Source organism: Anser anser (assembly GCF_964211835.1).
Source record: "Anser anser genome assembly, chromosome: 8".
Taxonomy (NCBI): domain Eukaryota; kingdom Metazoa; phylum Chordata; class Aves; order Anseriformes; family Anatidae; genus Anser; species Anser anser.
Genome location: NC_139728.1, coordinates 10,971,501 through 10,989,021, shown reverse-complemented (window position 1 = coordinate 10,989,021; position 17,521 = coordinate 10,971,501). Strand labels below are relative to the sequence as shown.

At 48.5% G+C, this 17,521-nt stretch overlaps 1 protein-coding gene across 13 annotated transcripts in view; it reads left to right on the top strand.

Annotated features, from left to right (window-relative positions):
- Positions 1-11,138, top strand: part of CEP350 (centrosomal protein 350) — a 74,665-nt gene extending 63,527 nt beyond the window's left edge. For all 13 annotated transcript variants that reach the window (XM_083845800.1, XM_083845799.1, XM_083845796.1 and 10 more), the window contains 2 exons: positions 945-1,067; positions 7,040-11,138. In XM_083845800.1, the coding sequence (XP_083701926.1) occupies positions 945-1,067; positions 7,040-7,204 (288 nt within the window). In that variant the 3' untranslated portion in view covers positions 7,205-11,138. The remainder of the gene's footprint in view (positions 1-944; positions 1,068-7,039) is intronic.
- The last annotated feature ends 6,383 nt before the right edge of the window (positions 11,139-17,521 follow it).

Genomic DNA, 17,521 nt, shown 5'->3' with positions numbered 1-17,521 from the left:
ATGCAGAACTGACAGGAAAACCTTGGTCTTACAAAATTGGTAAAATTGGTATGCTGACAGACTGCTGCTTCAGCAGACCTCATTGGAACTCTGTATTGAGTATAGTGGCATGGATCCAACTGTAGGGTTGGGCCAAATGGGATGAGCTGGATTTTTTCATCAGACACACCTGTGCCAACCTCACTGAGAACAGTGGGAGTTGCCTGTATGGATCCAAACTTTGTCTGGTGAGGTTATTGCTGTATTTGGCCAAAGGAGAAATCCTGTTGCTGGTGGTAGTGCTTCAGAAAGGACAAAACCCCCAAAAGGTAGAGCCTGACTGGACCAAAGTTAAGCTTGTAGGGCTGGTTGTTAGGGGGGGAAAAAAAACGTTTCTGAAAGTGCTCAACAAAGAACTTGTAATACAGCTTGTCAGGACATAAATGAAGAGTCCTAGGTGTACTGTTTCTTCTTAAATTGTTATTTTGGACTGTATTTTGATAAACCTGCTGAAGATAAAGCATGTTAACTCTTTAGAAAAGTCAGAAGTAGTATCTGAATTAACCTGATTAGTTGAGAAGACTTTGAAAAGCCTGTGGCAGAGGAGAGCAGGGTCACAGGACAAGGACACGAAATTCACACCCTTCTTTTCTTTAATAACTTCCTACAAAATGAACTGTCATAATCTTCTGTTTACTGTACTGCTTAACTGAAAATTCTTGTTCTCAAGATTGTTCCAGGAACGGGTGTCTTTTTTTTTCCCACTTCTGGATTTAATAATTGTTCTGCCTGTGTAAGGCTGCCTCAAAGACTTGCACTGCAACTTACTTGTATTCACCGCATATCCCTTGGCTAAACAGATGCCTTCTATGCATTTATAGTCTTACTCTTTAGGGAAAGAACGTTGTGTATGCATGTCATTTCTGAGCTCAAATATGATAAATCTCACCTTTTCTGTTCTGTAGAGCTTCATTGCAGCTGAAGTACTGAAGTTGTTCAGCCTGAGGAAAGAACCTAATCACAAAACAGACTGGCAGAAGATGATGAAATTTGGGCGGAAGAAACGAGATAGAGTGGATCATATATTGGTGAGTAAATGAATATGAACAGACATTTCAGATTCTGTCCCTCAGACTGAAGTATAACATGATCATACATTTCAGCATTTGAACATACTATTTACAGAATGCAAAGTGTGCATAAGATCTCGATGGAAGGTGTTTAATTTTTTTAGTTTTTCTTGCCAAAACAAAGCAAAACACAAAACAAGTCCAGTACCAATGAATCATGGAATAATAGAATGGCTTGGGTTGGAAGGGACCTTAAAGATCGTCTAGTTCCAACGTAGGCAGGGACACCACCTACTAGATCAGATTGCTCAGGGCCTCATCTAACCTTGTCTTGAAGACCTCTGGGGATGGGGCATCCACAGCCACATGAAGTAAGGTGAATTGCCTGAATTCTCAGTTCATACTGGATTTTACTGGAGGTTAGATTTGCACACTCCCCAAGGTTTAAAGTGTGAATTTGCAGGAGGAATTGGAAAACTTGACTGAAAGGAGAGTGAACTTTTTCTTTGGGAAGAAAATACATTTTTCCTTTTACTTTAATTTGAAATGTTTCTATTTTGAAGTAATATTGATAAATTGGAGGCAGTGATACTGGAAACATAATAGACTTGATTGCTAACCACGTTCAACTGAAAGGCTGCAAAACTCTTTGGGTTAGAAGAGCAAAGACTTCAACATGACAGTGTGAAAAACGATACTTCCCTAGTACAAGGCAAACAGTTTGCCAGATGGAACCCACAGCTAAGCTTTTCCTCAAAGCTAAGTGACGGCCATGACTTCTGCTCCTGTAATGCTTGCTGTGAACTAGTGAATGCAGCTGCCACTGGGCAGAGACAGTTCCCTGTTAGACCAACACAAGATAGAGCGTATCTGGCTGTGTACTAGTTTTTGAAAGGTTACTTGTTGGCTTGTGTTGCAGGATGATTAACATCTTTATTGGCTATAATGATGGTGAAGGTTCCACTTGGAAATATGAGTTGTCATTAACACCATGCTTTACTTAATTATACCCGAAATTGACTCCACACACGCGCACACAGAACTAACTTCAGGTCATGGGTCGTGTGGTCTTCTAATTGCCCATCAGTGGAAGGTTTCCAACATAGGCTTTTTCCCCAGGGGGTTAATTTGAATTGTACGTAAATAAAAGGCTTGTGTATAGGACCTGCATATCCTAGTACTCTTGGTTCTGGGTTATGGAGGCTGTTTGTAGTGTGTGCAAAAAGTCTTATGTTTAAATCTCTGAGAGGATTAATAGTACAACTGTTATGCTTGTGTACCAGTTCCAGATGTTGACTTCAGATTTCTTTGAGCCACACCTGGAAAGAAGGTTTCCTGACTAGGAAAAATTGCTCCAGTTGAAGGCATCAGTGTTTTAGATAGAATAAGCTGGAAGTTCAGACAATCTGGCCAGCAATTTACATGCAGACCCAGACATGAGAGATTAATAGAGCTCTGGCAAGTTTGGCTTAATAAATAACGTGCTTAATTTTATTTTGTTCTCACTAGAGTATGATAATAAAATTTTACTGAAGGCTGGGAATAACTGTGAAGATTGCAGCATGCCGTGCTTTGGGAGTAAGGCAGTCTTGGTGGCATTGCTACCAAATTCATACTGTAACATAAGCTGCTGTCAGAGAAGCTTCTAACTAAAAAGCCTAAGGAGATGATGCTCAATTCCTTTTACCTTATTCTATTATAATCCCTATAAAATACAAACTGCTTGGATTGCTTTCTCTGTCTCTTGGTCAACTTTCATGTTCTGGTCAAGTTTATGAGCTCTGTGGTAACACAAATCCGAGTTCACAGTTGGGTATGCAGGTCTGTGAAAGATCTGCTGCCTATCTGCTAGTAACTCACGGTGTAGCCCCAGACAGAGGATTCAGATTTGGAGTTTCACAAATTTTGTCTGAAATAGATTCAAGTAGTACAAACACTATGATTTGCTGAAAAAGAAATCAAGACTTTTTGGCAGGTTTAGGTGCTGTAGAAGCTTCTTTAGAAATAAACCACAACCAAAAATGCTCTGTTTCTTCAAGTTACACGAAGGTTTCTTTAGCAGATATCTATGTTGCAATATGCAGGGTGTTATTTGACTATACAGAGAAGCTGATTGATTCTCCGCATTCTTTGCTTATAAAGATAAGCAGTTAAAATAAAACATGAGCTTTTATAAGAGAGGTAAACCTTCTTTGACTTTTGTTACTTGCATTTAAGCTCTGAGCACAAGTCCTTCCCAGTTTCTTAACTTCTCATTCAAGTAAAAGTAATTTTCAAATGAAAACACCTTTTCTCAGTTTTTATTGAGACAACTACATATTTTTAGTGACTTTGAGAGGGGTTAAACACATCTGACTATCCAATACTGTGTGACCCAGGAGCTAGGTATAACTAATGCGGGGGTTTTGATACGGAGGAAGCAGAGTCTGTTGCATGCTTACTTCTCCAGCACATTAGTAATGACTGTCAAATAGTGACATTGCCTGCCCTGACGGCGGGGGTGGCTCTAAAACCCAGAGCCAAGTCTGTGTGCTGAACTGACTTCGGTTTCTCTGAAGGCACAGAGCAAGTGCCAGGCTATTTTGCCTGGCTTAATCTCTCCCTTGTTATTCCTGGATGTGTCCTAGAAGGCTCATTACACCAAACCTAGTTCCTGGTAGTAGTCCTTGACTACAGCAGAGGTTCAGCGTGGTGGGAGGGGGCAGGACAGCAGAAGCAGCCTGTGTTAGGGCAGTGCCCGGTGATGCGAGGAGGTGCGGGTGCCAGTTGGCCATCCCACCAGCTGGGAATCAAGGGGAGAAGTGGATGGATCAGCCCTTTGCGTGCTTGCTCTGCCTTGGACTCTGCTACTTCCACCACCAGGGACTGCATCTTTAGTCCTCTTTTCACTTTTAGTGTGGGAAAGAGCAGACAAAATAGCTGTCCGTGGTTTTCTGCCAGTGACAAAAAAACACTGTGCTCTTCTCTTTTTTTGCAGCTCAGTCAACTTCGATGGGGCATCTCTTTCCTCAATCTCTTTCCTCAGAAAGCATTTGTAACAGAACCTGTTAGGAGAGTTCTTGTTTGCTGGACAGTTGCTCGGACTATTAGTGGTTACAGCAAATCTTCACTTTCAGTTTCAAATCAAGTTAAAGGAACGTGTAGATGTTTGCTTTTCGTGTCCCTTAGTATTGCCTCCTTTATCTTGTGTATTCTGTCTGTGCTATGTGGGGAGAATCTCAGAGGTGCACGTAGGCAGAGGTGCTGCTTTGAGTGTATCAGTGTTCCCTAGACCTTTCAAAACCTTTGTAAGCTACAGTAAGAGCCCTCATATCTCCTTATTTAAGTTCAGGTGCTAACAATAGATTGTTCTCGCTATTTTTCCACTTGGGTCTTCAGCCAAAACTCTGTGCTTATCTGTTTGCATAGGGCTAGAACAAACACTGCTGTTGCTTTCCCTGTGCTGACCCTCTCACCCCTTTTCTTTTATCCTGAGCTTCAGAAAGTAAAGCTCACACGGTACTGCCAAACCTACGTGTTTAGTTTTTACACCTGACAAGTCCGTCAACAGAATGCTGAAAAGCACTCGATCCTTCTGGCCTGTTGACTCGAGGGCTAAAATGTTCTCCGTGCGATTTTGAATTCTCCAACAAAGCAGAGCTGTCCTTATCAAGCTGGCTTAATCGGAAGCCTGCTTCTCTGGCGCCCACAACCTAAACCCCAGGGAAGTCAAACTGTAAGAAGAGAATCAAAGCCTGCTCTTATGCACAGTTGTAGATCTTAACGTTTCCAAACACTGGGCATGAAGTGCTGTGAAAATGGGCCTACCTGCCTTCCTCGTACTGGCATTCTTCCAAGGCAGTGGTTTATTTCTGGATTTTTCTTATTTCCAGTCTCCCAAATGATCTAGTGACTCCTTCAATGTAGTTTATTTTGCAGATATTAATGATTTTGAATGGGAATCTACAGAAATCAAAACTTTGTCTAAAGCTCACCAGGTCTCGCCTTACGTTCCCAGCAGGGAGATTGCTGCTGGCCTGGGACGGTCAGGCAGAAAGTCGTGTGGGTTGGTGTTGTGCAGCTGCTCCCGGCTGCCAGTCGTGGGAGTCATGGGTCAAGGTCCACCAGCACTTGTCTCCACCCATCTGCCTCATCTTTAGGATCTTCCCTCACTTCCAGGATCTTTCTTCCAGACAGGATCTTCACTGTCTCCTTTTTGGTGCTTCTGTTTTCTCTCCAAGACCTCTCTCTTTCGGTAACGCTTCTTTGTGGCACCCTCTTCTTTCCAGGATGCCTATCTCCTGCTCTTCCTCATCCAAGTGGTCTGTGTGTGGTCGCGCAACACGTGATCAGCTCCAAATTGGTGCTTGTTTTATACCTCCTTATTAATGGGAGGATATAGGACACGCTGCTTTTATTTAGTCCAGGGCTTACCAAAATTTACAACCAGCACATACTGATTGTAGGCAGCAAGCTTCTCGAGGGAGAGACCTCAGAAGTCTGTGGGGGGGTGGATGGCTGAAACAAACTTACACCCAATTATCTGTCACTTGACAGTGTTCACAGTTTAAACTATTTTTTGCCTACAATGCACGTTCAAAATTTGATTGCCAGTACTGTTGCTTCTTCATTACTAGTAAGGAGTGTAATGGAACCATTGCACTCCATCTTTGACAGCTGTAAGGGAAATGGGAGTTGTGCCAGAAAGGATGCTTGCTGCGGTAGCACGGAGATTTGTAAGCATTTAGTGTGACTCTTCCAAAGCTGTTTTCAGGATGAGATCCCTGCCCCTCTCCCCAGGCTCTCTTAGGAGAAGGAGAAAAGAGCTGTCAGACTGAAAACCCGTGTGTAACTGAAGCCTTATGAATGGCTAAAAACCCTGGAAGCAATGCAGCTTCCCTGGGGTTCCCAGAGCAGCCTGCTCTTGGGCTTCACGCTGTGTTTGGGTTATTGAGTCATCACTGTGCTGCCGCAGCTGTCACCTTCAAAACAGGCGAGTTGCTGCGCGGCTCAGCTTCAGACGGAAGGGAGGAAGTGTGTATTGGGGCTGCAGCTCTTGCGCTCTTTGAGATGACAACACTATTACATATTGATACTGGATTAGCGGATCGTTTTAAAGAGTGATGTTTGTCCCCACTCTTTCTGAGAAAGTTTGAGCTTTGTTGGGATGTGTCTGTAATACTAAATAGTCACTAAAACAAATTTTTAATAAGTTTAATTGGAGGTGTGGAATTTGGAGAGACTCCTGGTATGACTTTATTTGCTGAATGAGATTACCTTACTTCTGTCGGTTATTCAGACACCTATTTGCCAGTGACCAGTGAAATGGGATTTTGCTTGTCAACAGTTTAGGAATAAACAGAAATAAATATTCATTGAGTTATTCTTCTGGCTGTAAGAGCACAAAATTCAATTTGTAATAATGCTCTCAAATCCAATGAAGCATAAGTATTTTGTGTAAATGAGTTGTAAGACTGCCATACAACACAAGCCAGTGTTTTGTCTTCCTATACAGAAGAACTGGAGAAGTTTGTAAGTTCCTTTAGGTTTTCTAATTCAAATAATCTGAACTGCAGTCAAGTCTTTTCTTTTTTTCCTTCCCTTTTTGAAGCCCTTTGTGTGATTCCTTACCAGTTTAAGCTGCATGAAATCAGCTTCCTGCAAATGGGCAATTAGGGAGTTTTTAATGGAGCTTGTGCTGGTGTTGGTCAAAAATATCCCATTAGCTGAGTTCTTTCAAGTGAAAAACTTATGCAGGAATATGAAATCCTTTGAACTGAGTAGTGTGGTGAAAGGTAGCAAATGTTCCTGCAGCGAAATAGCCTGGTTCAAATAGATCTGTGTCCGTTTTGCTATTCCAAGCGTTTCCTGTAATCTCTTGCAAAGACAGACATGCCGTTGGCAGATACAGGCTGTTATGGACTCTTTCTGGAACTATGCAGGGGATATTATCCTAGAGCGATGGAGTTGTAATGTGTGTTCGTTTTGCCTTTTCCTCTCTACCCTCCCAGGTGCAGGAACTTCACGAGGAAGAAGCACAGTGGGTGAACTACGATGAGGATGAACTGTGTGTAAAGATGCAGTTGGCAGACGGGATCTTCGAGGCCTTAATCAGAGACACTATTGATGTACTGAACCAGATAAATGAGAAGCAGCGGAGATTACTGCTTGTCTGACAGAGCTGAAAATAAACTTGACGCTGCGTAACCACTGAGTCATGGGCCTTTCTGACTCCCAACGTACTCTCCACCCTGCGAGCACTGCTGCTGGACTTCCACACGTGGGTTTTAAAGGCAGTACAGATGTGATTACAGCAACCTGAACTTGCATCCTCTGCCGCTAGAGACCTTGCACCGGATTTGTTGCTTGGAACAAGCTGATCCTCACTAGAGGCTGCGTCGTGGAGTGCTCAGACTGTTTGCGTGCCGATGCAGTTATGCCACATAGCTGTGAGCAGCTGTCCATGGCCCCTGCCTGGGCCTTTGACATGCAGCCTGTGTTCTGAAAGGGTTGGGTTAAGTTGGGGTATTGGCTGTTTTACTGGAATGGCGCTCAGCCATCAGTACTCGAGTTGTCTTTAGAAATGTGAGTGATTTGCAGAAGAAATGGTTTGGTCAGGTTTTAGTCATAACTGAATATTTACCATACTGAACAGTGTTAAAACCTTAACACCTCTTCTCCTGCAGCCCTAACAATGTGCATCAGTTTCTTCTGCTCCGGAGCCCAGTTAATTCCATTTTCTGTGAAGCTGGTTTTCGTCTTTCTTCCCAGGATGTGGTACCAGATACGGTGCCGGTCAGTCCAGGGAAATTAGGTGATGTTGATTTTTGCATTCAAGTAAAGAATTCTTACTGCTTTTCCTATGTTAACGTGCTTCAATCCAGAGGTGGAGCAAGATAAAGGCCGCCTCATGCCAAACGTGAAAGATGAGCCCGTGGACAACTTTCCTCCTACCGTGTAGCACTTCTTCACTTCCTGGAGCACCAGCTGCTCCTAGATAACGGATACTCAGGATTCTCTCAGGCACGAGACATGCAGGAGTGGAAAATGTTTCCTTGCAAAAATTTGGCCTTCACACCCTCAGCTTTCTCCCTTCTTGTCACCTAATAAATCGGAGAAGCAATTACTTGAACAATTTAGAGAACAGAGTGTATTCACCAAAGAAAGCAGTGCTTGACTGTCTGCATGTTTTGTGCTTGTGGCTTTTTTTTAATTTATTTTCAGATAATTTATTAAGTGGGTTATAGGAGAGTGTCCTGTGCAGTTGGTTGTGCTATCTTATATTTTGAGACAGCCAAACTTGAGAAAGCGTCTGTTCTGGAAACTGCCAGCGTCTGTTTTCTTCACACACGACCTCCAGCTCCTCGAGGCAGATACAGGAAAGGTGAGAGGAACCAAACCTCAGTGACTGGGGGTGGGAAGCAAAGGTACAGCTAGGAACGGAGCTTCCCTGCACCTGATTCAGAGACAAGGGAGAGTTGAGGGGACCGAGCTGAAGAACGATGTGAAACTTCCCTGCTCCATCTGTTTCCTTCCTTTCCCAGAACTTCTAGGCCGTGGGCAGCTGTTACCCGGTTCATTCGGTGCCGGGTTGAACCACAGTGTCCTTCTGCCGAGTTCTTTCCTAATCTGTCCCTCCCATTCTGGTGTTTCTCTTGGATGAACACAGACAATCTGGGGTCGAACGTTGATGCCTTAATAGTGGATGTCCCTGTTTGTTAACCTGGGACAAGATGCAGAGGAGAGTCAGGTTCTCCAGGCACATTGGAGTGCAGGGAGATGCTTCGAAGCCCTCTTGGAGGTCCCCCAAAGATGCTGCTGCCCACGATAGGCATGGGGGGGAGATACCTGCTGCTTCTTTCATCTGCTTGGTTCTTGGCCTTCTTAGTACGCCTATCTCTGCTACTGCTCCATGAGGGTTTTTCTTTTCCTTTTTTTTTTTTTTTGGTTTTGTTTTGGAAAGCTATCATTGGAATATTTGCATTTTGCACAACGACACGTGGCTGGTAATTCTTCAGGGACAGCACTGGGAAGTGTTGGATTTATCAGAGGTCCAAGCAGACTCTCAGATGTAGTATTGCCAGCACCTCACTTGCGAGTTAATGGTGAGCCATATTCATGGAAGCTTAATAAGTGGAAGAAGAAGGAGGAGATAACGCTGTAATAGGAACACCTCCAGCAGGGCATATGCACGTCTGTCCTGCAGTAGCAGCCTTTCTGGCTGGCTGGAAGTCAAATGGTCTTGGCAGAGCAATGTTCAGCCTTTTTCCTTAAGTGATTCATTTGTCCGCCTAAGGTGTCATGATGCTGAACTGTGAAATTCTCAAATGCTTAAAATAGAAGCAAACTAAAGCTGCTGCATTTAACCAGCCTGGTGTCACTGCTTGGGTCACTGCCTCAGATTCCCTTTCCTGGGTGTATCTTTTTCAATAGAGACGATTGTTATTTTTATAGGTAGCAATTACGAAAAGAAGGTAGAAACCCGCAGCGCAGGTTGGAGGCTGGAGTATCAGAGGAGCGCAGTTAGCTTCTGTCCCGTAGATGGTGTGGCCGGCACTGAGAAGGGTGCTGCGCATCACGGAGGCTTTTCAGCTGCCCTGTGGGGCTGGTGGGGCTTTTCTGTACAGCCACCAGCAGGGAGGAGGCTGCACAGCTGGCCTGCCAGAATACCAGGGACCATTGGAGATGATGTGCCTGTTGTCTCGCTGGCTTAGATCAGCAGTAGTTTAGCACCCTCTACAGAAGTTGTTTTTACGGCTGTTTGGGCAGAAGAAAACTGTGTAAGTAGTGGCTTTATTCCTTTGCAAACATCACCGTTTATTTTTTGGTAGCAATCCTCGACAGGAGCAACCCTAAAAAGACTTGAATATACGTGAATTACCTTCTCAATACCTCAAGTGTGTTGAGTTGCTTTGAGTTGAGTGTATGCTCAATAGCTCGAGTGCGTTGAGTTACTTTGGGACTGATGATTACTGCGATGAAGCAATGGTCTGTCTGGGTCGTGTCTGATAACAAGGAGGTGGGGGGATTCTGGAGTCTTAACAGCAGAGGCCAAGTTCTGTATTTCTCTCTTCTCCCCAACCTTCCCACTAAAAGAACAAGATGATACTACTGGGTCCTGGTTATCTTGGTGCCAACCCCGTTAGAAGTTTCAAGGCTGCGAGATTTTTCTGAGACCTGTGAGCTCTTTGAGGCAGTGGCCAATGTCACTGTGGAGATGCGATTCCCTTTTCGGAAGGATCTCGGTGCCGGGTGGGAAAGCCCAGGCTCGTGAGGACCAGGAGCGTGAGTACCTCTCGCAGCAGGATGCTTCCTGAGCTGAGCTGCGGCAAATCAGCACTTCTGCCTTTCAGAAGAGGCTCGCTGCTCACGAGGTAGAATTGAGGGATTGGAAAAATCCCGTCTTGTTCACTTTCCTTTCTTGAAAAAGTGGCCTTAGCTTTTTGCAATACTTGAATAAGTGTGTACCTGCAGAAGATCTTCAGTAGCACAGTGATAGAGACCTTTTAAGTGACTATTCTGCACGGAACTGAGCGCAGTTCTGACTTTCATATCCCTTTGCTACCTTAAGACTATTAGGAAAATAAAGTACTTTTCAGCAGAGAAACAGTTGAATCTTACAAGGTATTTAGTGCATCTGAAGTGTTTACAAATCAACTAAAATGGAGAAAAGCAAACTATTGAACTTATTTGTAATTTAAACGTTAAATGCAAAAATATATACAGATGAAAGAGGAATACTGTAATTAACCTGCATTTAATAGTTTTTTTTTCCTTGACTTTGCAGAGCCTTTTGATATACGTTTGCAAAGCCGCCTTCTGGGAGGCTCCGTCTCCCGATGTACTGTGTTGTGGAGATACTAAAAAGAAACCTGTTTACTGTGTATGTGTAAATAACCTGGTAACTTGGTTTTTGGGCCAGTTTCAGCAAATGTTCACATCCAGAGCAGCTTTGCACAGTAGACAGACCCAAGGGTGTGGAGGGGTTTTTGTAATTAAGAACTGTAAAATAACCAGGGGGGTCCCTGTGTACACCAGTGTAAATATCTTTCGTAACTGAAATGTACTTTAAGAGAACAAAATCTGTAAATAAACTGATTTATAAATTAATCTTATTTCCTGGTTCCTTATAAAATGGAGCTTTATAATTACCCAAATGGCTGCTAATTCTGAAGGTGTCCTGGAGATTTGTCCCTTATACGTTCCCATCTCTGTCTGATGCTGTACTTGTGATGCCAATCACAGTCCACAAAATCCCATTAGTTGCCTTAATTATAATCACACGTTATTAGAATTTCCTTATTGTTAAAGCTGACTGATAAAAACAGAAAATAACATTGTGTAAAAGGCACTACGTGGCCTTGCCAGGAGAAAAATTACTCCTTGTCTTTATGTAAAATAGGTTTTAAAAACTCATGTTTTCCAACGTTTGGAAAAAAAAAAAACCTGTGTTGGAATGAAATTCTTCAGAGCCTAAGCCTTGTTTCAGAGCACTCAATTAGGCTCCTAAATTTTCACAGTTGAGTAAAGCTGCAGCCCCCAGCTCTGCTCACTTCCTCAGCTGGGGGGGCAAACACCCCTGCCTGAAAACTTCATTTCTTGGTGAAGCTTTCCTAAATCCTTGTGGTTTCCTTTTTCCTCTGATGGTTTCAAACTGTCTTCTGAACAGGAAAAAAACAAAACCCCAAACTTTTAACATATGAAAGGTAGCAGAGCTTTGCAAGAGGAGGTCAGAGCGGTTGTGGTGCCAAACCCCAGGCGTGCAGGCAGGCAGTGATGGGACGGCAGCGGCCGCGGGGTGCAGGGGGAGCAGAATGGGCACAGCAGGAGACGGGGAAGACCCAGAGCATTTGTTGAGCCTGTTCAGGACCCGTGGCTGCTGCTGCTCCTGCACCTCTGCTGTGTTTTGGGGCTGTTTCTTAGCATATAGCTGAGCGTTAAACACTGATTTCTGTCTAGCAAGGATGTTGGAAATGTTCTCTGGGAAAGTGGAGTTTGGACCAAGAAGAACTTCAGGCTAGTGAGCTTGCACGATAAACTCATGCAGTTCCCTGTGCAGGTGGACCTGTGCCTAATCAGACGTGCAAACAGTCTGCAAGAAAGCAGCGCTGTTCTTCCAGCTTGGGTGAGTTATATGGGGGGACCCCTGTGAACAAAACCACTGCGAAGGCATTATTAACGCTGCGCTGAGCAGTTTTTTGCTGTTTCTCCTTAGCAGAAGTACCTCACCGTGGAGGAAGGCTTGGTGCGCTCCTTTCGGAGGCTGTTTTGCTGCAGTCCCACGGTGTCAGCACTTGGCGGAGAGCATCGCAGCCGCCTGAGCTCGCTCTGAACCAGCCAGAGCGCGGCAGTGGGGCACTCGCTGCCCAAAGGGCTGAGACAAAGCGGTGCTGCAGCCTCTGCACGCTCATTATCAAACAGCAGGAGAGCATCCGTGGCACTTCCCTCACCCTGCAGCTATTTCGCTCCTTGAGCCTTGTGTTTGTAGACAGGGATCTACTTGCAGCCATCAGCATCCTTCCCTGGAAGTGGCTTAGAGTGCATTTACGCTGGAAAAAACTGAACTGTGCTTCTCCGGCTGGAGACCTGGCTTCCCTTTAAAAAGGGCCTGAGCAGCGGGAAGGCTGCCACGGTGCTCTGGCAAAGTGACACAGCAAAGTGCTGCATCGCTACCACGTCCTTGCCCAGTATGCCTGGTAACCAGCTTGGCAAAGACTCTAATTTCCTCATTTTCAAACCTACATTGCTCCACTTTGGCACGGACTTTCTGCTGGGGTGTTTGCGCAACTCTTCCCAGCACCACCGGAGCGCAGCTGCCTTGCGAAGGCTGCGCCCGTGGACCTGGTGCAATTCCCGGGTTGGGCAACGGCAGGCAGCCGCCTTCCCCAGGACACGGCCGGGCGCTGGTGCGGTGCCTCCCCGGGGAGGTGGTGCCATCGCTCTCCCTAAAACGCTGTCATGCTCAAAATGCTGTCTCTGCTCTGCATTTTGTGTCCTGCATAGCGTAAGGGCTTCCACAGTGCCCCTTGGTCCTCATTAGCACAGCCCTGGGAAGAAAAGGAGCCAGCAGGGAGCTGCTGGATGCTGGCAGCTCTCTGCAGGCCACGGGAAGGAGGGGAGGGGGCTGCCTGGCCGTGGCGTGGCAAATAAAATTCCTGGCCCCAGAGTTGCACCTTCCTGCCCCCTCCCCAGTGAGATCCTGGGGAAAGCTGGGGGAAAGGAGGAGAGAGGAGCCACCGCCCTCGGCAGCTCTGTTCAGAAGGAGGACGAGGGTCAGGCAGGAGCAGGGTGTATGGGGAAAGAGGCCTTTTTTTTGCCTGACGGACATGGTGTGTGAGGATGGCCTGAGCAGGCCTGGTTGGTTCCTGCTCTGGGGTTTTCCATCGGTCCCTTTGTGGGAGTTGCTGTGGCCCTGGGCCGTGCTCCCTGCCCAGTGCTGGTTCCTGGTGGCTGGCTGACTTGCCTGCCACCAACCGTGACATCTCGGCTGGCTGTAAATGGGATTTTCTCTCTGAGTTTGCTGGAGATGGAATTAATGGCGGTTATGGGGGCATCCCAGGTGGTAACATCAGCCAGCTCCTGCACCTTCACCCGGGTGTGCTGGAAGCATCCCCTGCTGCAGTGCTGGGTGGTGGTGGCACGGGGACAGAGACGTGGCCGGAGCCTTTCTAAAGAGGCTTTGTGTTCCTTCATTCCAGCACAACAGAGGCACTGAAGAGGATCCTGCCCTTTGCCTTGCTCAGCTTGAGGAGCCCGGTCTCACCTCGATCCCACTCGTTGCTCTGTGGAGGTGATGGAGCCCGTGCAGCCCAGCCAGCCGGAGGTTGGCCATGGTGTGGCCCTTGGCAGGTGAGCCCACGTTGCGCTGCAGGACGGCCACGGCCAGAGGAGCGCCCCATTGTCATCTGTGTGGTATTCTGCTTCATGCGCTGCAATTAAGCCAGCTGCCAAATGATGATGTGGCAAATCTGGGCGGTGTGGTCTCCTCCGATCTGCTCCTGGACGCTGGGCAGATGAGCTGGAGTGGAAAACATCTGCTCTGTGCATCCTGGGTTGTGGCGATGACTTATAAGGAGGGACTCGAGTAGATCTCAAATTCGTTTCCAAACCCTACGTGCCAAAGAGGGTACCGGGTCCTACCAGCGCACTCTGAAAAGAGCAGCGCTGCTGCGTCCTCCCGAGCAGGGATGAATCAGCGGAGGGTGAATAGCAGACAGGGGCTGGAACTGCTGCAGTCCTGCTGCAGACACAAACTACGTGAACACATTCATCACATCCTGAGAATGCACCCCAGATTTTCTTGCGCGTCTGTTGTTATTACAGGCTGGCTGGGCTTGAAAGGTAGAAATCAACAACTGCCGGCTACCAGTGGCAGCCCAGAGGGGCTCTGCTGGTCCTAGGGGCTCTGCTGAGCGAGCACCTCCGCAGGCACTGGCATCGGTCGGGGTTCGTGGCCACCCGTGTGTCATGGGGAATCGGGTGCCAGCTCCTCCGAACGGCCTCTTGAATGCCAGGGCTGGGTGATGGCATTGGCACCTGTCATGGTTGTGCCATGAGTCTTGCATTGGTTGCGTGTTTTTCTTGGAGTCAGTTCCTGGAATCCCAATTACGCAGGAACGTGTTCCTTAATTTTCAAGGAAGAAAGTCCATTTTGGGATCTCCCCGTCCCCGAAACTTCAAAACAAAGGGGAGGCGAGAAGTTCCTGGGTTGTCTTACCCTGACGGTTTCAGCCATTGGTTTTCTGCAGGCAGATTCGTGCAGACATTATAAATCTTTCCCCATTTTCCAAAGCACGTTCAGTAATCCTTTCTGGCAGTTCAAGAGCCGAATACGTAAAAACCCAAATAGTCTTTCCTTGTCTCCTCTCTAACCCAGCACAGAGATGATCAGAGCAGCTCTTTGTGTCTGTGAAAACGATCCATTTTGGGTGCATGAAACGAGTTCTGCAGGGCTCGAACGATTTCACTGAGGTCTTAGTGGCCTTTGAGGATCTTAGCCCACATCTCATTGACCTCAAGGCAGTTCCTGTTGGCTGGGAAGGGAGATCTGAGAGCTGATGAGCTTAATGAACACGGCACCTGTGCAGCTTGGGAGCATCTACAGCGATCCTTAGCCTCGTTACGTGGGAGTGAAGCATGTCTCTTCCCCAGGTTAGGGATGCTGAGCTGGGTGCTGAAGCCATTTTGCTGAGCTCTACTAATGGAAATCAAGCATGTTCCCAGCCACAGCATGAGAGCCTAAAGCTGGGCTCTGGGGCTGGCTGGGGGCTCCAAAGGGCAAGAGAAGGACCAGCGGCAGGTAGCACTTGGAGGGCATTCCCAAAGCCTCTCTGGCCTTCTACCACTTCTTTATTTTATTTTTAAAATTCATTTTAGTTAATCTCAAATCCATCTTCAACAACAACAAAAAAAAAACAGCTCTGCTTTGCCTTCAGGCGCGATCTGCAATGAAAATCCAGCTTGACGCAGAGATGAAAAGCTTGATCTTAAGAAAATAAATTAAAAAAAAAAAAAAAAAAAAGGCCATGGGGGCAAGCCCGCGCCTGGTGCCGCAGGGACGCGCCAGCCTGGCGGCAGGGTGGTCGGCAGCACCCACGCCGCGGCTCCCCGGAAGCAGGAGCATCCCCACCCTGGGGCGGATGAGCAAGGGCCTGGCTCACCCCAAAAGGAGCCGGAGCCCCGGGCTGCGGGCTCTCCCCTCGCTGCCTTGGGGCGCGCGGGAGTTGCTTTTGCAGCTAAAAAAGGATTCGAGGAATTTGGGCTGCCTTGGGAGGGAGGGGCGAGCTGCATGGGGAGGATGCTGCCAATTAGGCTGGTGCTGAGCCTCTTCTTTGGCGTGATAACCCCATCACGCTGATGAGCCCTTAAAACAAGGAATTTAGCCCAGGGTAAAATAACGGTGATTACATCCCTTAGCACTGAGGCTGTCGGGAACAGCTGCCCTGGACAGAAACTGGGCGGCTGCCGGCAGGATTTTTGTTTTTTAATCTCCTGCTGGCTGACAGCAAGACGTGGCATCACCCCTGCACCAGCCAGAGGCTGCTGCTCACATCAGCCACGCAGGGGCCCCCTCCCTGTGCTGTGATAATCCCGTCGGGATTTAATCACAGCTGCCTGGGATGCGTTGTACCACCCTCTGCCCCCGTTCGCATCAGCTTGGACCCATGAAGGGTGCGTGGGGGCAGCCCTGCTGCCCTCACATCCATGGTCTCCATCCCCATCGCCTCCCCCTTGCACCCCTGGGGCCGTGCCCCGCTCCGAGGCCCCTGTGCTCCCCTGCCAGGGCAAGGCTTGGCTCTCGCAGGCTTGTTTTTCTAGCATGGCAAGTCCTCCTAAAATACCTAGGTGGGGCCCGTCACGGCTAATGGCCTTTCTGGGGCTGGAGCCAGCACCCGGCTCTGGGGAGCGATGGGCACCCCGCATCACGGGGCCCCTTGTCACCGCGGGGCGGGGAAGGCAGGAAGACCTTCCTTTTGGAGACAGCAGCTTTTAGGGTGGCTTTTGAGTTTTTTTGGGGGGAGGCCACGTCCAGCTCTGCCCCGGGGCGCTGTGCAACGGGCACCTTCCGGCTGGTGAGGCGGGTGCGTGCGTGAGCACCGGCACGGCCGGGCGGGTAGGGAGCCCGCGGCCCCACCTGGGGCTGGAAGGTTGGGAATCCCTGCTTTTTTTTGGGGCGGAGGAGCTGGATTTGGGGCCTTTGTGGTGCGTAACGCAGGCAGGCATCGCTCCTCGATGGCAGCCACCAGCCCTGTGCATCCCTGGGTGTCCCTGCCACGTGTGGGGACAGCGATGGGTGGGGGGGACACCCCTGCAGATGCCACCCAGCCGGCGTGGCCCTGGCTGACGTCAGGGTGTCCGAGCTGGGTGCTGCTGTCACGTCACGCAGGCAGCTTCCCTCGAGGAATTTCCATAATGGCAGCGCCGCAGGTTTTGGGGCTGAATCAGCTGCCTTTCGTCTTGTGTCGTTTTATCAGAATTTTACGCGGTGCCTCCGCGGGTGCTGGTGGCCTTTTGGGGAGGGTCTCCTGGGACACCCCCCTGCCTCCCCCGGCCAGTGCGCGGGATGGGGGCTGCCTGGCGGTGGGGTGGGGGTCCTGGGCAGGGGGACACGCTGGGTGCCTCTGCCATCCCCACAAGGAGGGGCCTTTGGGGTAGTGGGGGGCTGTGTAGGGGCGCAAGGTGGTGCAGGTCAGGACCCCCCCAGGCTGTGCACCCGCCCAAAATGTCGGGGTGCCGCTGAGCCCCCCGAGCTGGGATCTGTGTGTGGTGTGTGTGTGGGGGGGGGGGTGTCCTGACAGACCCCCCCAAACCCCCCCCTCAGGCGGGAGCAGCTCCCGTCAGGGGGCGCTGTGATGGCGGCGGGGTGTGTGTGTGGGGGCTGAGCCCCGCCCCTCCGGTCCCGCCCGCCGGGGGCGGCCCCAAAGCCGGGCGGCCCCAAAAACCGGGCGGCCCTACGGGCGGGCGGCCCTACAGCCGGGCGGCGGCGGCGGGGG